A 24,230-nucleotide genomic window follows, 5' to 3' on the forward strand; every position below is an offset into this window, starting at 1 on the left:
TGGAAGTCCAAGTGTTCTAGAGAATCCGTGTGTATCACTGGAAAGAAATTCTACATCTTTCTGACGAAACAGGAAAGTGTTTGGGTGACCACAAGGCCCATGAATCAGGCAGGCTTTTGGTCTCCACTTCTGTTCAGTGAATACCTGGGCCCCCTCCATGGGGGGGGGGCTGGAGAAGCTGAGCCTATGTGGCTCTCCAAAGAACACCTGGGGAGTCTCCGCTCAAGTCCTCCTCTGAGGTAACCCAGAAATATCATAGAACTTGGTGTCCCTCCTTTCCAGGCCCACAGAAGCTCCCATGGGTAGTAAGCTACCTTCTGTGGTTGGGAATGAGGGCCCACCTGCCTGCAGGCCTCAAAGATGCTCTCTGTGTGTGATGGCTGGCATTTAGAATCATGAATCCCCGAGCATTGCCTCTAAAATTCTCTACTTCACTCCATATGAAGTTTATGCGACATTACTTGCTCACTTTCATGTCAGACGAAGGCTTAAGTAGTAACTGAGGTATATTTGTGTATTCTGTTTTACATGCATATTCTTTCTTGAATAAGGTCACCTCAGCTTCCCCTGGGTACCCAATAGCTCTTAACCTCCCCTTAACTGGGTAATAATTCAGAAAAATATACTTGTGTTTTATCAGCTGGGACAGAACCCCCTTGACACACATAGGTGATGGACATGAAGCACACTGTCAATCTCTCCCCCAGAGCAGCAGTGCCCTCAGGAAGTCCCCTTCAAACCCTCCCAATAGGAAACCCTCTCAAAATTCATCAGTCACATCTAACAGCATTGATGGCAGTCCAGCATCAGGGTTCCCAGCTGGGACTATACACCAGGCTCAGAATATAAAGGAAGCATAAACCAGCATGGTAGGCGGAGGAGAACACAGTCCTAGGTTCTGAGAGAGTCGCAACTGAAGCCTGGCCTTGGGAACATGCTTGTTTCATGCTGATGGACAGTTATTGAACCTCATCTATTTAATGGCAACAGATTCATGACCTCTAGGTGCTTCGGGAGCACCTTCCGCTCCTTCAGCCAATAGCCACTGAAATATCATCCCACTGAGGCGTGGTATATTTCTCTTTAGAAAAGAGCGGCAAGCCTCGGCTTGCTCTCTTGGTTCTGGCGCTTATTCCCAACCCTGAGTGGGCACATAAACATCCGGGCCCAGAAATGTTCCATAGCCAGAGTTTGCACCAGCAGCAGGGCCCAGGAAGCTGCGTTTTAAAATGACACGGCTTTTCGTCTGCTGCTGTTGCTGAATCAGAAAATCTCTCTAAAGCACGTCCTAGCAAACAGCAAAAAGCTGTGTTAAACTCTCTTCCCCCCCCCCTTTTTTAAAAGCCCTCTCAGGTTTCCAAGTAGATTTAGTTACCACGTTGGAGCGCCATTCTATTGGGAAAGGAGTGACAGGCTGCTTTCCATCCGGATCACAGCTAGCTTACCCCCGTAATAATTACATGGAAACTATATTCTTTTAAACACTGCCTGGCCCATTAGCTGTAGCCTCTTATTAGCTAACTCTCACATCTTGCTTTAACCTATATTTAGTAATTTGCGTAGCACCACGAGGTGGTGGCTTACCAGGAAAGATCCTAACCTGCGTCTGTCTCCGAGAGGAGAGTCATGGTGACTGCCTGACTCTGCTTTCTTTCTCCCACAATTCTGTTCTGTCTACTCTACTCACCTAAGGGCTGGCCTATCAAAAAGGCCAAGGCAGTCTCTTTATTAACCAATGAAAGTAACACATAGACAGATGACCCTTGTCCATCATCTAAGGACTCAGCTATGGGGCATTGGACATACATCCATAATGACATTAAAAAAATTCAAGGTTCCTCTTTGTGGTGGCTTGAAAGAAAATGGCCCCCAAAGGGAGTGGCACTATTAGGAGGTGTGGCCTTGTTGGAGGAATTGTGTCACTGGGGAGGCAGGCTTTGAGGTCTCATATATGCTCAAGCTACACCCAGTGTCACAAACTACTTCCTGTTGCCAGTGCAAGATGTAGGACTCTCAGCTACTTCTCCAGCACCGTGTCTGCCTGCATGCTGCCTTGCTTTCCACCATGACAGTAATGGACTAACCTTCTGAACTGTAAGTCACCCAATTAAATGATTTCCTTTATAAGAGTTGCCATGGTCATGGCATCTCTTCACAGTAAAAGAAACCCTAACTAAGACATTCTTCCTCTTTGGTAAATCTAATTTCCCGTCACCAAGCTTCAGGGTCTTCTACTAGGGATTTATGTCTAAGGTTGAAAAGGCATGACAGCTGAACAAAAAGAGGATTTGACCTTTCACTAAAAACCTTTCATCTGGATATGGTGGCACATACCTACTTGTCATCTTAACACCTGGGAGGCAGAAGCAAGAAGATCAGAAGTTCAAGACCATCTTTACTGTATCAGGAGTCAGCAGCCCAACTGGGATAGGTGAATGGGATGCAAAGACTCAAGGCTGCTTCAAGCATTCTGTAATACACAGGGCAGCCTTGAAACACCAGATTCTTCACCCCAAAAATGGAGGATACAGAGACTGACAGACTCAGTTCCAAACACATGTAGAAGCAAGATGCAAATGAAAACACTAACCTACTCTAATGGCAGAGTTCAAAATGCCTCCTGATCAACTGGGAATGTGTTAGTTCAACTACTAAGTAGATAGTTGGACAAATACGTGCTAATGTTCATAAGTGCATATTCTGTGGTTTAATAACACTTCCTAAACATTATCCTGGGACCTTCACAGATACAGTATGTGATTATTTTACTATTGATTGTCCAACTGACAGGATCTGGAATTACTGACCGGATGAATCTCTTGGGAGGCTGTGAAGGATTAGCTAGACCAGTGATTCTCAACCTTCCTAATGTGACCCTTTAATATAGCTCCAAATGTTTTGGTGACCACCAACCATAAAGCTATTTAGTTCCTACTTTGTAACTGTAATCTTGCTGCCCTTATGAACTGCAATGTAATCTGATATGCAGGATATCTGGTATATGATCCCCAAAAGGGTCATGACCCACAGATTGAGAACCATTGAGCCAGTCTGTGTTAATTAAGGTGGAAAGACCCATGTCTAGATGTGGCCAGCACCATTTCATGACCTGGTCCTAGGGCTGAGCACCAGCATCATCTTCTGCTTCCTGACTATATATACAATGTGATCAGCCCCTTCATAATCCTGACACCACTCCTTCCCTGCCATGACTGTACCTTCACACTGCATGCCAAAATCAACTATTGCCTTCTTTTAAGGTTCCTTTTCCAAAGATTTGGTCACAGTGGCAGTAAAAGTAACCAATACCTATGCTAAGACAAGTGCAGTGCACTGCAGCTTGAATGACAGAAAGACCTGGAAAGTCAGCTGTCTAACCATTGAATCTGGCTAAATAAATCATAATATATGATGGGATTGAATATAATATAGCCTTTCAAACAGCAAGGCAGAAGTATCAGTGTGGATATTAATTGCTAGGTAAATAAGCATGACATAGTACAGTAAGTAATATATTAGGAAAACTTCAGGATGTGTTTATGTATCTGCCAATGCAGACTATTCTAGAAGACATACAAATGGATCTACATTTGTCTGTAAGAAAGAGAGCTGTGGGCTCACAGTACAGAAATGGAAACAAAACGTGCTTTTAACAGAACAGTACCCATCTCACCTTTTGTTCCTTTTATGCATTGTTTATTCAAAAAAGTTTACTTTTGAAATGATGCACAAGCCAATTTCTTTTTAATTTTTAATTGTTTTTAGTGTGCTACACCTATTTTTCCACTCCCATCCCTTTCTCTCCTATACCCTTCTACCCTGTTCCTTGAGCCCCCCACATTTCCAATTTACTCAAGAAAGCCTGTCTTTTTCTTCTTCCTATTTAGATCCATATATGTCTCTCTTAGGGTCCTCTTTGTTATCTAGGTTTTCTGTGGCTGTGGATTGTAGGCTGGCTTTTCTTCATTTTATGTCTAAAAGCCACTTATGAGTGAATACATATTATATTTGTTTGTCTGGGCCTGTGCTACTTCACTCAGTATGGTTTTTATCTAGATCCATTCATTTGCTTGCAAATTTCAAGATGTTATTATTTTTTACTACTGAGTAGTATTTCACTGTGTAAATGCATCACATTTTCTTTATCCATTCTTCGGTTGAGGGGCATTTATGTTGTTTTCAGGTTCTTGCTATTACAAATAATGTTGCTATGAACATAGCTGAGCACATGTACTTGTGGTACAATTGAACTTCCTTTGGGTATATCCCCAAAAGTGATATTGAACTGATCTCTAAAATATACAAAGAACTCAAAAAACTTAAAATCCAAAGAACAAATACTCCAATAAAAAATGGGGTACAGACCTAAACAGAGAACTCTCAACAGACAAATCTCAAATGACTGAAAGACATCTAAGAAAATGCTCAACATCCTTAGCCATCAGAGAAATGCAAATCAAAACAACTCTGAGATTCCATCTTTCACCTGTCAGAACAGCCAAAATAAAAAACACTGATAACAGCTTATGCTTGAGAGGATGTGGGATTAGGGAAATACTCCTCCATTGCTTGTGGGAGTGCAAACTTGTACAGTCACTTTGGAGTATGGCGATTTCTCAGAAAATTAGAAAACAATCTACCAGCAATACAAACCAATTTCTTTAATAATAAAAAAAGCTGCCTTCAGAACTAGTTAACTTTGGTATAAACAAAGGGCCAGTTAAAAAGAGAAGTGTCTTCAAATGAGAATATTTATAAAATAATTTAATAGAAAATCTTTGAAAAGAATGTTGGTACACACCCATACTCTCTACAGCATCTGTGCCTTTGGGTGAGGACACAGAAGACCCCAGGGAACCTCCAAGTGGCTGATGGAGCAACAAAGAACCAACTTCACTCCTCTACCCTCCCCTGTCCTCCAGGGAGCTAAAACCACTGGCATCTTTGGGAACCCAGTGCAGGGTGGGCTCTTAACACAGGGCTGGAAACAGGACTTTCTAACTCTTGGAGACTGCTCATGTGTCTGGCCTTTTCTTTATTTCTACTCAAAGAAAAAAGAATCGAGGCGGTATTAACCCAGAGAAATAAAGACAGCCCTGGGAATTGGCAGGAGATAAATGAACTCAAAGATGTATCAGGAAAAAACTACCCTTTCAATTACTATGAAAATGCTTTCCTCAACTTGAAAATCTGGCTCTTGAAGGTTTCAGTCCTAGCAGGGGGATTTAGATAACTGTGGCTCGGGTTTTTAGTTGTCAACCATCCGTGTGCTGTTACTCAAAATGGGGTCCCAGCGCAATCCATAGAGCGCAGATTCACATTGCAATTCCAAGAAAAGAGAAACCTCAGCCTTCTCCAACCTACTGGCCCAGCCCAGATCTCTCCTTTCATCTCACTCCAGACAAGCTGTGCCTCCTTCAGGCCACCATGGAGTCATTCTGATCTGGGCCAAACTCTTCTGAGAACTTGGAGTTGAAAATCTAAGTAAGAAAAATATAGAGTCATTTGTAAGCCTGTCCAAAGTTTCCAGGCCTCGATTTTTCTGATCAACCCTGTCAGGTTGATGACACATCGCCACACGATAGATCACTGCACTTCTACAAAACCATCCTTTGATTCACACTGAAAGAAGAGCCAAAAATAAAAAGTACAAAACGGGAACACAGAGTGCATACTTGGAAATCACAGAAAGTCTGTGTAGAATAAAATAAAATAAACCATACTCAAGATAGCCTCCTCCGTTCATATTCCATGAGGCTCCCTAGGAATAGGGTTTGCACTGGCAAGGTAATGGGCTTCAGAGGCTGCCAGAAAAGCCCCTGTCTCCACTCCCTCAACTCCTCCTTAGGGATGGAGAAATTAAGATTTACAAAATGAGTCTTGTCCAAGTAAGAGGGCCAAACCAAAACCAGAATGCAGATCTCCTCAAAGATTCACAATCAATATCAGTTGTACAGGATGCTGTAATTAAGTACTGAGCTTAGAAAATGGAAACGCTGGCTTACAAAAAAATATCAACCACATCAAACCAATGCAAAACTGGGCAAAAGACCTGAACAGGCGTGCCTTCAAAGAAGACCCACAGATGTCCAGTGAGCACACGAGAAGATGCTTGCTCTCACCCATCATCAGAGACATGCAAATCAAAGCCATGAGATATCACATACTAATTAATCAGAAGAGAGCGGAAATTAGCATTTGTCCAAGGAGTTAGAGAAAATGCAGGCTGAAACATTGCCAAGGGGACCACGGAAACAGCAGGGTCTCCAGGGAGACAAGGTTGGTAATTTCTGGCAAAGCTAAACTCAGAGCTCTCTATAGCTCAGCAAGCCCTCTCCAGCTACACACGGAGTACCTCTTGCCCATGCACTTAAGAAGTGTGTGGCCTCAGACCCCTGTTTTATTTGTTTTTTGTTTTTGCTTTAGAACGTTTATATCATCCTCATCAGATTGTAGCCATCCCCAGTGAGAAAACCCTTTTGAGTGTTCCCAAATGAAATCTTTTTGAGTCTCACGTCAATGCTCAAAGGAACTCAGATATTGGACCTTTTCAGACTTTGGATTTTCGGATGGGGGGGTTTCAAAATTTGTGCATGTTACCCACAAGTTCAAAGGGAGTACTCAGATATTACATCCTCACTACTCACAGCGCTATTAGTCACAGTCACCAAAAGGGAGGCAAGGCCCCGATATTCATCAATTGATGAATGGGTGAACAAAAGATAATATATTTAGAAAACAGATTGTTTATCGTTAGGATGGAAAACAAATGGAAGAGCACCCATATGAAATCTCAGTCCTTAGAAGGCAGAGGCAAAAGAAACATGAGTTTGAAGCCAGCATGGGCTACAGAATAAGACCCTCTCTTTTACAAAAAAAAAAAAAAAAAAAGCCAGCCAGAGAGCCGGCCAGCCATGTAAATTATGAGACTGGATTCTCATGGAGATACTCATTAACTTACAGTGGCTTTCTGATGGTGGAATTAAGAGTTGTTACTTCATTTTTTTTTAAAAAAAAAAAAAGCATAAAAGACACCATTGTGCAAATTCCGAAATCCCAGGCAAGGTGACCAAAACCAAAAAGGAACAGTTCTGCAACTTACAAGCAGGTGAGGGCAAGGTTTCATTCTTGCTGTCTCAAGTTGTGTCAACCCCACAGTGAGCCCACAGAACACAATCTGTATTACTGCCCACCTAGACTACAGGGATTTGAACCACCAAATGTTTTTTTCCCTCTTTTCAACAAGTTTGGAGTACAGTTTTCAGTATCTGACCCCTCCCTTTTTTAAAAAAAAAAATCTTTTCCTTCCAACTTGGCAAAATATATGAATAAGCTTGGGTTAAAATAGCAAGGATGGCCAGGCAATGGTGACACATGACTTTAACAGCAGCACTTGGGAGGCAGAGGCAGGCAGATCTCTGTGAGTTCGAGTCCAGCCTGGTCTACAGAGTGAGTTCCAAGACAGCCAGGACTACACAGAAAAACCCTGTCTCAAAAAATAATAACAACAAGTATGTACTCTCTCAAAGTGCTAGGTTTATTTAAGCATGCAATGACGGTATTTTTAAAAAACACATTTGGACTTCTCTTCTTCTGCTAGTCGCGATGCAGGCATTCTACACCTGAGTGTCCACAGAGCAACAGCAAGCACTGAAAGTGGGGCATCGGCTCACTTCTGAGATGGACAAATGACGTCCCCTGGACATTGTCCAACTCTTTATTTTTTCTTGCAGTTTCCAAAGAGGGCCCATGATAAAATAAAATAAAATAAAATAAAATAAAATAAAGCTAACTGGGGAAGTCCCGATGAGACAGTTCAACCCATTTTGACAGTGGTACTTTTGGGAGAATCGGCACCATCATCTCATGTAAGTTCCTGAGCGTACATCAAGCCCTCAGGCATCTACTGTGGTTGATTAGACTGCACATATCCAAGGGCAGCTGAGCCTGTCAGCACCCCCATCATTCCTGCAAGCATCCATCTATGGCAAAAACCCTTGGAACTTTCACCTAAGCAGCTATCAGAGGATAAGAGGGAGGTTTTCCACTGACATGGACACAGTGTCAGAAGGAGTTTTAGCTGTCTGGAAAGAAAAAAAGATCATCTTTAGATTTGTAGAGCAGGACTCCCCAGTTGTGATTCTCTGGACATTTGGAACCTGTGGTAGTATGAACAAGAAGAGTCGCCATGGTCTCCTGTCTGAGTACTCAGTCACTAGTTCATAGGACTGGTAAGGAGGGATTAGGATGTGTGGCCTTGTTGAAGGAACTGTGGGATTGAGCAGGGTGGGGTTCAAGGTTTGGAAGGTTTTCCATCACCTGCCATTTCCTGTGCTCTCTCCTACCTCCTGCTTGCAGTTTAGATGCGAGTTTCCAGTTGTTCCTGCGACCCTGCCTTTGCCCCACCATCGTGCCCTCTAATCTTCCCCAAACTCTGAGCCCAATTAGACACATTTTCTTCATAAATTAACTCAGCCATGATGTTTTTATCACAGCAATAGGAAATGAACTTACACAGAGACAAATTCTCGTCTGTAGGGCATGTCCCATTCTGTAAGATGTTTAGACTCCTAACGCCTCCTTCTGCCCGCTAGTTGCCAGCCACAACCCAACTGCCTGCTTAAGTCTGGAAAGGAAAAGTGCATCTTGGCATTGCCAAATGTTTCTCTGAGAGCCGGAGGAGTGGGTGCATGGACTACCCAGCACAGGAACTGCTGTGATAACAAACAGCTCCTCCTCTTCCCACATGTCAAGGGGATTAAGGGAGCAAGGATCTCAGCGAACACCAACGATGACTGTGACTGCTGGAGACAGGTGAATAAAGACAGCGAGAGAAGAGAAAGAGGCCGGACGGGAGTGAAGAAGGCCGATGGACTAGCAGGATGTAGGAAGGGTAAAGTGCTGTTTTGCTATTCACTTGAGTTGTTCTGTATTTCATATTCCGCTAATTTAGCTTTCCCACACTCAGCCCTCACACTCTCGAGCTCCTTGTTCACGAGTAGAAATTGCGGCACTTTCAGTCTGCAGGACCAACACAGGAAGTTTATGCTAAATCAAAACACAACCGCAGAGTGATGGGTTTGAGGCAACTGGCTTTATCCAAGTGCCCCTGTTACCTTATCTCTAAAGTGGACTTTTGGACACCATTAAGGTGCTTAGCAGTAATCCCAGGGTGTTGGTGGGTGGCACTCACAAGGATGACACTGTAAATATCTCCCTTTCAGCTTCTTCCAGAAAAAATTAATTCTCCGTCCCATGACTAATAAACCAAAAGAATCATCTTTCACATCAGAATACTCCAGGAAGGGCAATTATCATTTGTATAGCATCATTCTGGGAATTAGACTTTCATTTGGGGGTTTGGGTTACATTTCTAAACTGAGGACAAAAGACGGGAACAGACATTCTACTGTTAGGGGGTATCGGCTGGACTGCAGAAACGGGTTGGTTCTGCTGGAACACAGAAGATCAAAGCAAGAGAGTTTGACACATGACCCATGGGCATTTAAGCGGTGTGGTTGCACTTCGTCTCCTGAAAAATGCTGAACATAGAAGAAGCACACCAAATCATGCTGAAACAGTAAGGTGACAAGAGAGGACATGCCGTACAGCATCTCCTGCGGCAAGGATGTGCACGTATGCCACAGTGTGAACTATTCCAGTGGGTCTGTTCCCACTAGGCAAGGTAAGGAAACCTCAGATTTAAGAGAGACAAGTGAGGCAGAAAACGTGAAAAAGTCAACATCATCTTATTGTCTGTATAACCACTTCTATCACTTATAATAAGTACTTCTAAGACTTGCTATGTAAGGTATTGGAGAACCTAGAAATGAGGGTTGTGGGGGCTGGGTGACAGTCAATTAGCAAAGGCTTCCCTCGCAAGCTCAGTACCAGGGTCTAGTCCCTAAAGCCCATGTAACAGAATAGTTGAGTACAGTCTTGCTGTATTTTGACACTAGTGTTAGGGGGACAGAGGTAGGCAGATCCCTGGGACTTGGCTGACCAGCCTAGCCTAGTCGGAGAGTTCCAGGCCACTGAGAGACTCCTACTTAAAAAAAAAGAAAAGAAAAGAAAACAATGGACAGCACTTAAGGAATGACCATTGCTTATCTGCGTTAACAAAATACACATTTGACGCAGAGTACCTGGGGTGCAAGCTGGTGTCTCTACCATGAAAACACCCCAGATAGTCTACAACTGTGCTTCTCAACCTTCCTAATGTCATAACCCTTTAACACAGTTCCTCATGTTGTGGTGATGCCCCCACACCCATAGCATTATTTCCGCTGCTACTTCTTAACTGTCATTTGCTACTGCTCTGAATCACGATGTAAACGTTTTTGGAGATAGAGGGTTGTCAAAGAGGCCAGGACCCATAGGTTGAGAACTACTGTTTTACAGCGTAACCAGGCCTGGAGACTATGATTCCGAGTTTTAAAAGAGGCAGGGACTGGAAAGCAAGCCTGTACACACTCTCAGGTGAATCCACTTCTCCTTCCAATGGCTTCATAAGTAATGAAACACATTCCCTCAGTGATGCACACAGTTCAGAAAGGGCAAACAGCATGCCCAGAGATGATAACCAAGACAGATGAGCTGTAGATACTATGGGTTGCCCTCCAACTTAATCCCAGGCTCATCTACCCAGAGCCTGTTAGCTTGACTCAACATTGACTTCTCTTAGGCTCTTGCTCTCTGTGAATGAAGAGGAAAGGAGCACTCATTTATGAGCTCCCATCAGATCATTTTGTCTTAAAGGAAGGAAAGCTGGGGATGAAAGACATTGCTGTTGTTGTTGCATTACCCCAATGCTTCCAACTCAGCCACCAGTACTGCAGGTCTGATTCCAAAACTAGTTGAACCGGAGCCCAAGGTCTTACATCCCAGTTGGTTTCCAGAATCAACTACAAGGAAAATTGGACACTACTGGTCCCTGATGCAGGATGATATTAAGAGTTAATTTCCTAAATGAGCTCCCTTGGAATTCTAGAATTTAAGCCACTGCCAGGTTAGAATAAGAAGTATTTTTGGCAGAAACCAGTTCATAATATGATGAAGTTTGACAGTTAGGGAAATAATAATTACCGTATGGGCAGCAGAGTCACGGGTCATTTACCAAATAAGGCAATGATTTCTGCCATGAGAATATTTCAATGAGAGAATATTTTCAGCCTAAAGAGTTTGGCTTATCTTTGAAAAACGGTATATCCCACAAGCGCTGTTGGTTTAATGAGGAATCCATGTATTTACCAAGTACCCAGCTTTGGAGGGTTTGGAGTGATATTCTTTGTCTTTTTAGCTCAATGTCATGGTGTTCTAGGCATACTATGGGATTCTCAGGTGTTTCTAATTACCCCCAGTGTATACCCATTAAAACAGCTGACTCAAGATGTTATTAATGCCACAAGAAGATTTGGAGGACTTGTAAATCATGCTTTCTTCAGAAAGGGACAATGCAGTAGCAAAGGGGGGCAAATTTCAACCTTGGTAAATAAGATTTTAGCTAAGAATGTTCTAATATGTTTCCTAATTTGTCAGGGAAAGGGAAATGGTCTTTCCTCCCTCCAAAAATTTTAACATCTTTTTCTTCTCACCTCGTAGAGAGAAAAAAAAATGATGAAAATTAGGTCAAGCTTTTGCTCCAGGAAATCGCAGAGCGTCCCTGCCACGCGGAACCAATTCTTCTTGACTCTCCTGGGCGTCCCAAGATTGGTTTTGGAGTAAAGAAACCTTCGATAGCTGCATATGCTGGTGTTAGGTTTTGTTACATTCTTCCACCAGCTCTCAGGAGAGGCCAACATGTGGCCATGCCAGTGTGTCAGCAATTATTGCCTGAGTCTAAACTCAAGAAAATGAAGTTGAGCAGCAAGCCATCCCTTCAGCTCTCCAGAGAAAATCAAGTTCTAACAAGTGTGTCAATGACAACACCACACTAAATTGGCAACAGAGGGCAGCTGGCACTTCCATTTCCTTTATTTGCGATACGACTTTAGATGAATGAATCTCAAACTTCAACTATTCTTCCCCATTTGGTAGTTATTTTATTTCCTTGGACTGCTTAGCATGAAGATGATTGTGTGGCTGTCCCCCAAAACATTCCCACATCATCTGCGATGTCAATTCCAGGACATTTTTACAGTAATGCACAAATACATTTTCCACTTAGAAAAATAAATAAATTATATATATATATATATGTAAATATATATATATATATATATATATATATATACCTTGACTGTTAAAAATTGGTACAAATGCTTGACACAGCCAATTTAGGCTGTTGGTATAAGCTGCACCATGTCCAACATCCTTAAATTTACTGTAGCCCCCAAGCCTAGAAGTTATATAACTGGCAGTGGAATGAAGAATACAGAGCATGAGCAACCATAATAATCAGTCCTTGTTGGAGACGCTCCCATCTCTTCAAGTTGATGACCATAATAATCGGCCCTTGTTGGAGATGATCCCATCTCTTCAGGTTGATGATTTTTCCTTCTGACCGCAGCTCTGGCTTCCAGAATGTATTATACTGTTTGACTTCATCCACCTTTGCCAGCAGGCTTGGCAGCAGGCAAGTACTTCCTGTGTAAGCAAGTGAAATCCGCAAAGATACACAAGGTCCAAGCAGAGAGGCATGTCATGGAGACCACAGGATAACGACACAGGACAGTGCTCTGTGCAAACTCAAGAGCTTCCTCGGCAAGGCTAAATGTAAACAAGGATGGACTGAACCAGGCAGCAGAGTGGAAGGGGAAACCAAAAGATAGGTCTTTGATTTTCTCTTGCTCCTGTTGTGTGCTGTTAGGACCAGTACATGAAAGGAGCACTACCACACGGAGCATGCCTGATCCAGGTTCCAGGAGCCAGGGGCACACCACGAGTGCACTCACTCCCCCACCCAGCCTCTACTCTGCTGCAGGGGAGACAGAGTTTACAGGGTACGCACTTGATGGACCTTCTTCAGAAAAGCATACCCTTCTTTTCACCAATCCAAGACGTCACATCTGCCTCCAGCCTGCTTCCGCACTAGACCTTCAGGATCTTCCTAAAGTTCAACATAGATCTCATCACTTTAATGGCTTTGAACTTGAGAACCAGAGAGAGAAAAAGACCAGGGTCCTTTGCCCAGTTCCTAGAACACATGAACTAGACCTCACATGTCAAGTGAATGACTAGAAGTGCAACAGAACGGAAAAATAACAGCACTATTTGAAACAGAACTTAAAGGTCTGCCTAAAAAGACTTGTTTTTTTCATCGGAGAAATGGGCTGGAAATCCACATTGAGGGGCAACTGTACTAAAGGTACAGAAGTTGACTGGCAAGTACTGTGCTCTCGATGTGGAAGACGTATCCCTGTGTAAAATATTAAAGGGGTATCTTGCTCCTTTCCTCCAGTTCTAGAGACTGAGCCCAGGGCCATATGCAAGTTCTATACCACTGAGGGTGCTTCCCAAGCCAGATAAGCTCTTTTCCTGGGTATCTTTTGGTGAATGAAATTCATTCCCTCTGTGTATGTGTTTCTCTGTCGCTCTGTATCTTTCTTTGTCTGTCTGTCTCCCTCCGTGTCTCATATGTGTGTGTGTCTGTCTGCCTCTGTCTCTCTTTCTGTCTCTGTCCATATATCTGTCCTTCTCTGTCTGTAGGTCTGTCTCTGTGGCTGTTCATCTCTGTCTCTGTTTCTCTCTGTCTGTGTATGTGCACCTCTGTCTGTCTGTATCTGTGTGTCTTTCCATCTCTGTCTCTGATTCACTCCATGTGGGTGTATATATGTCTGTCTATCTATCTCTGTCTGTCTGTCCATCTTTGTCTTTGTGTGTGGGTGCCTCTGTCTGACTGTCTGTCCACCTCTGTCTCTATTTCTCTTTGTATGTCTCTCTCTGTGTGTCCCCTCTAAATTATAGAGCGATGATTCAACTGATTTTTTCCTTCTGTGATTGTTCCTTGCCTTAGAATTAATGAACTAGGTTAAGATGGCCATTACACACCTCCATGGCACAGGCCCTGACATACAAACCTCCTTGAGCATCACCACAACGAGGTACTGTGCTGGCTCTCGGGATACTACGTTTAAGCACACAAGTCTTTGTTTCTAAGTGACTCCAATGACAGTGAATAAATGGGCATGCCAACAAAGAGGGGAACCACGAGACCCCGAAACACGGCTAGCACCTGTCTGAAGTGAAACAGGCAATAGGCTGGCCAGAATGCCTGAGCCATGAGGGAGACATGCCTGAGCAGAGGGAGCAGAGGCGCAGAGGACCTGAGAATGGGGACATTTGGCATCCCAGAGGCTAGTTTGGCAGAGGTAAAGCATCAAGCATGACTGAAGAGAAACAGTCAAAATAGAAGCAAAGGAGCCAGGCAGCAGAAGACCCTAGAGGCCCCAAGAGCTCTGAAAAGCACAGAGCACATCAGCTGGCCAAACTGACACAGTGAGAAAGGCCCCACGCTGTGACAACAGGCTATTTACTCTAGCTTGCTCTAGCACAACACTTCAAAGAACCCACTCCACTCTCTGACAGGCCACCTGTGGCTTTGAAAGGACCCAGAGTCACAGGAGATTTTTGTGTGACACAGTCAACAGCTGAGCCCCCCCCCCCATGAAAGGTTTCTTTTAAAAACTGTCTTGGCTTACAGATGCACTCTGCGATACTACCAGAGGGACACCTGCCACCTTCTCAGTCCTGGGCATCTTCCTTTCCAACCAAAGATGACCTGTTCTCTCTGGATGTTACTTAGCAATATTAGCCTGCTGCCTCTATGTTTTCTTTTGGTTTTGGTTTTCGAGACAGGGTTCCTCTGTCACTTTGAAGCCTATCCTGGAACTAGCTCTCATAGACCAGGCTAGACTCAAACTCACAGAGATCCGCCTACCTCTGCTTCCCAAGTGCTGGGATTAAAGGTGTGCATCACCACGGCCCAGCTGCCTCTATGTATTTTAACTAAGCCCTACAACTGCCCTTCCACGGATTTCTTCTTCAACCAGACCTACCTTTGACCTTCTACACACACAGACGCAGACACACACAGACACACGCACACCTTATTCACTAAGGAATCACCCTCCCACATTTTAAAAGCCAGCTTACCCCAAATGACATGTGACCTATCCTATATAGAAGAAAGTTAGAGAAGATGATGGCCCCGCTTTGTGAAGTTTATGTACGGAATCCCTTCACTTTCTGGTGCAAATCACCAAGTTTCCTTTGGTCATAACTGCAAGGTTCGTTCTTTCTTTCTTTCTTTCTTTCTTTCTTTCTTTCTTTCCTTCTTTCCTTCTTTCCTTCTTTCCTTCTTTCCTTCTTCCTTTCCTTTCCTTTCCTTTCCTTTCCTTTCCTTTCCTTTCCTTTCCTTTCCTTTCCTTTCCTTTCCTTTCCACTAGAGGACAAGACTTGCTTGCCTTTGTCCTCTGTGTGGAAGGTTGGTCTTCCCAGACATTAATCTGATTCAGATAATCATGACACAGGTTCACGAAACTGAACTCAAGATGACAGACTGATTTTGAATGAAGGCCACTAAGGCAGGCCTTTTGGGCATTCTCTATGTCTAGACGAAGACAAAGCAGGCTCACATTCAGCCCTCCACGGGATGTCTTTATCACACCTCTCCCCTCAAGACTCAGGGTCTATGTGCAAGATTGTAGGAGGCAGAGGTGGTGCTGGGTCCCAAGGACCCAGTGTCATCCAAACACAACAAGACAGAGTCACATACGAACTCATAGAGATTGTGACAGCACACATAAGACCTGGACAGGTTCAAACCAGAAAAAAGTCCTAGCACTGAAAGGGGAAGTTGACACAAAGTCCCACCTCTAACCAAGAAGCTATCTGCAATGTATAAGTGGAAAATCAGTTTTCTCTAATCAAGAGTATCACTGGGTCTATGGACCATGCTCCAGGGCAGGCCTCAGGCCAGGAGCAGTCGGCCAATACAAACAGAAACTAGAGTGTGTATGTGTGTCCGTGCACACATACTTTTTGGATTGATATTTTTAAAATCTTACTGAGTTTTCTTTTCGTTTCTTTTAAGTTGTTGGAGGTTTTTTTTTTTATTGATGGTGATGGTGGGTTTTTGTGGGTTGTTTTGTTTGTTTATCTGTTTTGCTTTTTTGTGTGTGTGGGTTTCAGCTTGTTTTTCCTGTTCTGTTGTGCTTGTTAGTTTGATTGTTTTGGAGGAAGAGAAGAAAGATGAAGTTGGATGGGTAGGAAATGGAAGGAATCTGGGAGGAGTTGAAAGAGGAGAAAGAATATAGTTAAAACACATTGTATGAGAGAAAATGTTCACTACGTTTTTATTCAGGCAGGCTCACACAGACAACAACATCTGTGATGGTCCCTCACAGAACCTGATGCAGGTCTCTGCTCCAAGGTCATCTTACCACACAGGCCTTGGCAAACCAGCAGCCCAGGCTTTCACCCCTTCCCACTCTCTGTTCTTTTTCTGCTCTTTTCTTTCTTTCATGGTATTTATCACTACCTGACATTTTATGTGTACTGTTTCTTACAATAGATTCTTTTATAACTGTGTATATTATAGTGGGACAAATAGAGAAGGGCGGACAGAAAGCAAATTATAGATGGTGGTTTGAATGAGAATGGACCTCATAGGCTCATGTATTTGAATACTTGGTCCCAAGTTCATAGAACTATTTAGGAAGGATTAGAAGGTGTGGCCCTGTTGGAGGAATGGTGTTTCCCACCACCCCGGCAATAACACTGTTGTTCCTTCTGCCTCCATGAACCCCTAAACTCCTCACAAGCACCCTGTCCTTTAGTTATAGGCTCACCTCACCAAGCATAGTGTCCTCGAGGTTCATCCACGCGTCAGCCACATTATATATCACATTACATATACATTAATATTATGGGGGAGGAGCAAGGAGTTTGCATGTTTTATTTATTGTTGTTTCTCTAATGCCTAAATGCATCCTTGAAACCTAATACACAGTCAACATATATGTTAAATGAATTAAGATTTGAATATCGGCCCTTTAAGGGTACTATACAGTTTAAAGACAGAGCTATCCTACATTATGAGGTTTATTATTAGAAAATAAAATAATTATAAATAGATAGATATACATATAATTGTTTTGAAAGACTGAGTCTTACTATGCAATCCAACATGGTCTAGAATTCTTTATGTAGACCAGGCTGGCCTTGAACTCACAAAGACCTACCTGCCTCTGCCCCCCAAGTGCTAGAATTAAAACTGTGCGCTACCATATTCTGCCAATGATAAACAGACTTTGGAGTGCTTTCTTTGACACGTTTCTAGGCATTCTACATTGCCCAGATGAAAAGCAACCATTTTTTTATTTTTTACTGTTGTAATGAATCACCTCTAAAACCCGGAAGGTACCCCTATTAAATTTATTGGGAAGAAAACACAGTCTCCCAATGACCTCTAAGGAATTTTCATAGATGAGCTTTGGGGGGGGGGGGCAACACAACACAGCTGGCAGAGAATGAATGGTTCCGCATTTGAACAAAGTTGCCAGAAAAAAAAAAAATCTGCTTCCCCACCCTGAACTCTTCTGTCAGTTTAGTTAACACTTCACTGGGAGTCATCTTGGTCCCTTCTTGTGAAGAGAAACTTTAGAATAGATTCAGCAACACAAATTTCTCACCCCTTCCCCTCCGAAATCATCGACAGCTGAGCTCTAAGAAGGGGACGTTTCCAACACAGAGCATGGGGCGAATGGAAGACTGGGGCGGGGTGGGGGTGACCGTTCACAAAGTGACCCTCCAAAAACACCAGTTCTTGCCAGAAAACTGAGCGTGTCTCTTTCTCTTGTTCGACCTGATTGACAGGCATCAGCGTCACCTTCCTGGAGCCCTTCCTTAGTGAGCAGTAAGAGAGTGAAGTTCAAATCCCCAAGCTTGAAGTTCGGGGTACCCCGCCCCCGTCAGACTCATCGTTAGTTATTGCTAAAGCACACTATTTTCAGTTCCCCGAGACCACCTGTCCTTTTGTCTTCACACCAAGTTTAGTGGAAAAATCCTTCGTCCCCCATCAATTCCCCAGCCTCTCACTCATTTTCCTACGAAGACTTGACAGTGTTTAAAGTTTCACAGCCCGTGTCCGTCAGGCAGGCAGAGTTCACTGATCCCCTGTGTGGTGATACGCTGAGGAGCACAAACAGCATGGTGGGTGACATGGAGGCACAGAGGGGTACCCCTTCCCTCTCCAAACATCCCCCACCAGATGGAAGCAACACCTCATCTCCTCTCTGGCCTGCTGCTGAGAATCATCTACCTCGGTTTAGAGTTTTGTATGTATCTTCTCCTTAGAGTAGTAGCTTTATGGTTGGTTCATCCTGTAAAACCTAGGACCCCCCTACATGCATAACCGCTTCATGCTCGATCCGAGGGAGGAATGCGGGGTAGGTCATCACGTAAAACCTAGTACCCTGCTCTGTGTGTAATTATTTAATACATGTCAGAGGAAGCAACACGGGATAGGTAGAGGGAATGGGACACTATATGAAAGGTTATTGAAAGCCACCGTCAATCAAGCCACGAAGGCCTCCGGATCTCACATCTGCAGATGACAGCCGCCACCACTGCGTTCTCTCAAACAAAATAGCAGATGGGAGACGTGGTTTCTAAATCATCAGATATGTTTCTGTAGTTACGTACTGGGTACTCGTGGGACAAGAGTCCTTTCTAAACACTAGAGAAACGGCAGGGTAGAAACGGAGGGTACAGCAGTTTATACAGCCACCTTCCCCATCTCTAAATAAGTCCCATCAGATGGCAGTGTGGCAGTGTTTGTGATATTCTGCTTGTCAAACACACACACACACACACACACACACACACACACACACCACGAAAAAGTCATTGATATAGCATCACTGAACAGAAAAAGTCAGCCCATGCACCTTTACGTAAGTTTTCATTTTTTTCAAAAGAAAGAAATGAAAGAAAGAGGGAAGCAGAGATGAACCTGCTGTCACTGGGAATAAAACAGTATAATTAGAAATCTGCTTTATAGACACTATGACTCGATGCCCATCTTCTATACTCCATCTCATTTTTACCATGCACATGGCGAGTTTATGCCAGAGAAGGGCTACAATCCTTGAAAATCACCTCTACGGGGTGGCTCACTCTTTCCCTTGCAAAATTTTTTATGCATCTATTTCTTTTTGGTAGTGGGGCCTTGTACATTCTGAGGCAAGAAGAACTCTACAGCCCTGGGCCAGAGGCCTCATTTTGAAAGTCTCTTTTAATTGACATTCTACTTCCTGATTCTCCCACTAAATACTCAAGGGCAGAGATTTTAGGTTTAATCATCACCAGAGAAGGAGAGAGGTACCTGCTGCTTCTCACATCCGCCAGCCCCATGCATAGTCAGTACAGCACAGACAGCCAACCCAGCGGTAGCATGAATCAAGAAGGGATCCAAGGCAAAGCCCGCTACAGAGCAATCCTCTGCACGCCTATTAGGGACTGCCAGGGGTAGGTGGGGTAACCTAGGACAGAGGAGGTGTAGAACCAGAGCTCAGCTTTAATGCAGTCAGAATTTTGAGCCTTAGTCCTAGACTCAGTTAATTCATACACTCTCCATGAGGTTCTCTATGAGGTTCTCCCCCCGACGCACTGAAGTCAGACTCCGGGGATGTCTTTACAGATGACGTAAAGAGATTGTTCCACTTTCCGCTAAGCTACTAATTGTGCACAGCTCACTTAACCCTCTGTGCCTATTCCTTCAGTGCAAAAACTGGGTGACAGTAAAATTAGTCCCCCTCCCTTCAAAGACCCGAAGATCATCAGGAAAAAATGTAAGTTTTGTCTGCTGTGGATCATTTCAGCAAGGTGTCCTGTGACCGTCATGTGATTTGCTTTGGATAGTATTTTACCTCAGGGCAGGGATCCACAAACTTAAACTTCAGACAAATGTTGCATTCCAACTGCCATTGGGCCCCAGCATCTGTTCTCCTAAATACTGTCTCTGGCTGCATCCCCACACAGCAGCAAAGGGAAGCGCTATGACAGAGGCCACAGGGCCCACGAATATAAATTGTATTATGTAGCCTTCCTCAGAAAAGCATGCCAGGCCAACCCCTTTAGAACCCTTAAATATAGAAAGCCTGAACCAGTTGTTAGCAAGCGACGAACATTTGAATTTCCCACAATTTGTACTATTTTCCATACATATGTCTTATTTGTCAAAAGATGCATGACCTTAAACAAAAGTACAAAGGGAGAGAAAATAAATCAGAAAACTACTCTTTATAAATAATAAAAGCATATTACATCAATAAAGTCCAAAAAGACCAAAGCACACAAATGGTTTTTTTTTTTAGTTTTTCTGTTTTTGAAGGATCACATGAACTTTACAAGTTTGCTAAGCCACCTCTTTTCAATAAAGATAAATTATAGAACATGCCCCTCCAACCCACTAATATTTGAGCTGAAATAGAATAAAATAATGTTGGAGAGAAAGGAAAGACTTCTCAAGGTTTCCATTGTGCAACAACTCATTGTAAATAGAGTTTCTAAAAATTTTAAATTGTAATTAAGCTTCTGAAGAGTTAAGTGGTAATGCCAGTCCTTTCGTGGAGGGCTGAGAGCTGATTCTGAACTGCTCTTGCAAGTAACTGTGTCGTACGTTACATTCTGAATGAGCTATGTGTAATCTGCCCCTAAACACTTGGGCGGCCGCCAGAAAGGAAAGTGTGTGGCGTGCGTTAACAAGCAGACTTCCTCTGTTTCTCAATGCCCTCAAATATTTAGTTTCAAAATGAATACGCTGCAAGCAGGAAAGAAAAGAAAGAAAGAAAAAAACTACCCATTCAACGACTTCGTCATTGCTACTGTAAACATTTGCCGTAAGTGCCGGGAGGCACAGACAGCACTGATGATGACGGAGAGAGAACGGCGAGAAAGGACTCCTAAGAGGAAAAACGAAATGAGAGCAAAGCACCCAGGGCCAGTGTCTCCTGTCCGGAATTGTTTTCTCCCTTCCTCTCCTTGTTTACAGAAAGAGAAAATGTCATACGCTAATGCTATTTGCTGCTGATTTTGAAGCCGTAAGACAGGTCAGGATGTGAGTCAGCAGCTGAGCACTTTGTCTAGTAAATGCATGGCTCTATGTCGAATCACCAATGCGACAGAAATAAATAGAAAAATAAACCTCACAATGTGAGGTTTTAGAGGTGAGTTTTCGGAGTCCCTATATATAATCTGACTTACTTTACGGATGAGAAAAAGCGGGTCCCCAAAATCCTAAATGGCATGCCCTCTGGACTCTCTGGACAGCAACAGAACCAGGACTCCAGTTCACTTGCCGGATCGTCAGTCAGTTCAGTACACTCCTGACCTGCTAAGCACTATGTGCCACTTGGCATACAAGAGCTAAATCCTCCTTAAAATGTTCCCAAGTACCCCAATCGTAGCCAGGAAAATGGCAATATCCTATTCAATCATATCCAGGGGCACCTATTATTTTTCCAAGTACAGATGATCAATAACACGACTTCAACCTCATTTAGAGTTTCCACAACGGAACAGACTAACCAACGCACCAGGAAGGACTTCAGGCTGCCCTTCATATTTTGTCTTGATGAAAATCGTGTGAAACAGCATCCCTTTCCTGCATGCCTCAGACACATACTACCAAGACTAAACAGCAATATTCCATAAAAAGACCAGATCTAGCCAGTGTTATTATCTGTCTGACATTTCAGTTTTTCTTCTGAGTAACTCAGAAAGTAACGTGGGTGTCTGGATTATTTGAGTACACATGGCAAGCCATAATTGGTCAAAAAATAATAAAAGACTTTTTTTTGAGTGACAAAAATACTGTATTGCATGATGGCACGGCACTCTGACAGCTTTCAGGAGACCGCAATACTTTCTCCACTTACAAAAATGCAGAAAAGAAACAGAATTTTCAAAGAGGCAAAAAATCCCATTTATGCAGTCAGTAACTACTAGTTTATATTTAAAGTTTTTGTGGGCTGACAGCAATCCACTAGTCTCTCTTGTGCAAATTCATCTTATACATCAATCTATAATTGTGTCTCATGATACAGAGCAGATACGTGGCGGAAGAAACAAGGCTACAACCCTTCCTAGACCAAGGTCCAGACCTTGACAGTTTTTCGAGAAAAAGAATTAGGGCTCTCATTATTTATGACGTGAAAACTATTAATTTCATTACAACGTTCCCGGTTACAGGAGTCAAATCAAATGCAAATCCAGTTTATCAACAAGCTGTTAAAATCCGAAGTTAAGCAATGCAAGTCAGACCTTCAGGTCTCACCTAGAAACCTGCCCTTGTCTGATCTACTCTGTACCTTCCCATCACTGCACAGCTGGGGAGATGCTAGTCACAAGGGGAAATATTCTAGTTGCCATTTCCCCCAAGAAGCCAAAAACTCAGGCTGAAAAAAAAAATTTTTCAAAAAAGCAACTTAAAAGACCTCGTAAAAGCAACGCATTCATCTTCAGAGATAGGAGGCTGTTCAAGCAGAGAGAGCCAGAAGGATGACCAAGTGCCATATCCTCAGAGAACGACTGGAGGTAAAGACAGTTAGGGACCACGGAGGAACTCACCCACTCGGAAGTTCGTGGCCGTCAGGGTGTCGGCTGCGTGGCCGTTCTCACTAATGAGAGTCGTGGTATTCCCCTTCTGGCAGCTGTTCTGACAGTTACCCTTGGTGCAGGTCACTTTACAGATGCTCGGGGTAAAGACCACCTTGATGCGACCAGTGTGGTTACTCACTAGGAGCAGAGGCAGACAGAAAAAGAACAACAGACACGTCAGCTTAGTAGCCATGAACTTGCCTTGGAAAAAATTTCAATCAAAAAAAAAAAAAAAGAGGAAAAGAAAAAGGCAAGAGAGGAAAAGAGAGAGCCCACAGCCCGACAGGTTTCAGGCAGAGGGAAGCCAGATCTGCTCGCTGCTCTCTATCCAGTTAGTGTCTCTGAAACAGGAGTAGGAAGCTTAACAAACAGAACTCCGGGATGCACTCCAAAACCACATTTGAAGTCGAGTCAGTGGAGTGGGATTACTAACCACAATGCTGCACTTTATTCACGGGCAGACAAAGAGTAACATCCAGGGCAAGGCAGATTAGAGAGCCAACCCCGACAGGCAGATGGAACGCAAAGGGGGCTGGCCCCGCACCTAGTGGTGAATGAACTCCTGTGTCCTCAACTCGCATACTTTCCCGGTTCTCCACTTATGAAGTCACTATTTGCAGCCCGACCCCTGGAAATGTTTGAGGCATGCGGCATGTCTGAAAACATCTGTCTCAAATCTCCTGGCACTCTCCGCTGAAGTGATCACATCCTATGACGCAGCTGTGGGAGCCCATTTCTTTCTCACAACCCATGGGCATCGTTGGTCCATATGAATTCCTACAACCTATATTTTGTTTTCCTAATACGGGGCCCATTGAGGAGGAAGTTAGGACCAGTCGTGGGGATAGAAGGTCGCCTGTGTAAAAATAGCCTGAGTTCTCACCAACGCAGTGCACAGACCCCCTGAAGAGGAAATTCTGTCATTCACAAGGTACTTTCTTCAAAGCCCAAGTCTATAATCTAACAGGCCAGCTGAGGTACCAGCGTAGTGCACAATTGGGCACTGAGCCAAAAATGCATTGTGGCTTTGAATCTTGGCTCAGTTCTCATGTGACTTTGAACATTCCATTTCACCATTTCCCTGAAACATGAAAGAATTGGAACTGATATTTTCAAGCCAGTCATAACTTTTAAAGTCTCCATGTGGGGGGCAGCCAACAATGGCCCACAGGTCAAACCTGACCCACTGCTTGTTTTTTGTTTTTTTGTTTTGTTTTGTTTTTGTTTTGTTTTTGTTTTTGTTTTTGTTTTTTGACCATGAAGTTTTATCAGAGCATGGCTGCATTCAATATCTATGGCTGCCTCTTACAACACAACACAATTATACTGAGATTTCATGACCTCAGCATGCCTGTTCTTTACGGTAAGATCTCAAGCTACACTGTAGACTATTTCTGTTTTGACTTCTGTGTGTGCGATATGCCTCCATTCGGTCCTTCCTCTTTCCCAGCCCTGAAGCATTAAGTAGAGATGCCAGCACTAACTGACAACAATGACAGTTTGTCTTCTGACAGCACCTTTATCCTACCACTGTCTTCACAAAATTTCCAAAGAGGATCAGGGCCTAGTCAGCCTGTCCAGTCCCACCCCCGCCCCACCTCTGGACTTCTTTAGCCTGATCACAATTT

The 24,230-nt window shown here is 43.5% G+C and overlaps 1 protein-coding gene across 10 annotated transcripts in view; it reads right to left on the minus strand.

The window, feature by feature from the left end:
- The window catches only part of Ltbp1 (latent transforming growth factor beta binding protein 1), a 386,955-nt gene that overhangs the window by 188,555 nt on the left and 174,170 nt on the right, over positions 1–24,230 (minus strand). For 5 of the 10 annotated variants that reach the window (XM_085691031.2, XM_048416146.3, XM_048416144.3 and 2 more), the window contains one exon: positions 22,573–22,740. The exons of 1 other annotated variant lie outside the window; for it this stretch is intronic. In XM_085691031.2, the coding sequence (XP_085547157.2) occupies positions 22,573–22,740 (168 nt within the window). Of the gene's footprint in view, positions 1–22,572; positions 23,000–24,230 lie in introns of those variants that run through there. 4 more of the 10 variants (XM_085691033.2, XM_085691032.2, XM_048416150.3 and 1 more) reach the window with 2 other exon arrangements.

Source organism: Myodes glareolus, chromosome 6, assembly GCF_982192425.1.
Source record: "Myodes glareolus chromosome 6, mMyoGla1.1, whole genome shotgun sequence".
NCBI classification, from domain to species: Eukaryota; Metazoa; Chordata; class Mammalia; order Rodentia; family Cricetidae; genus Myodes; species Myodes glareolus.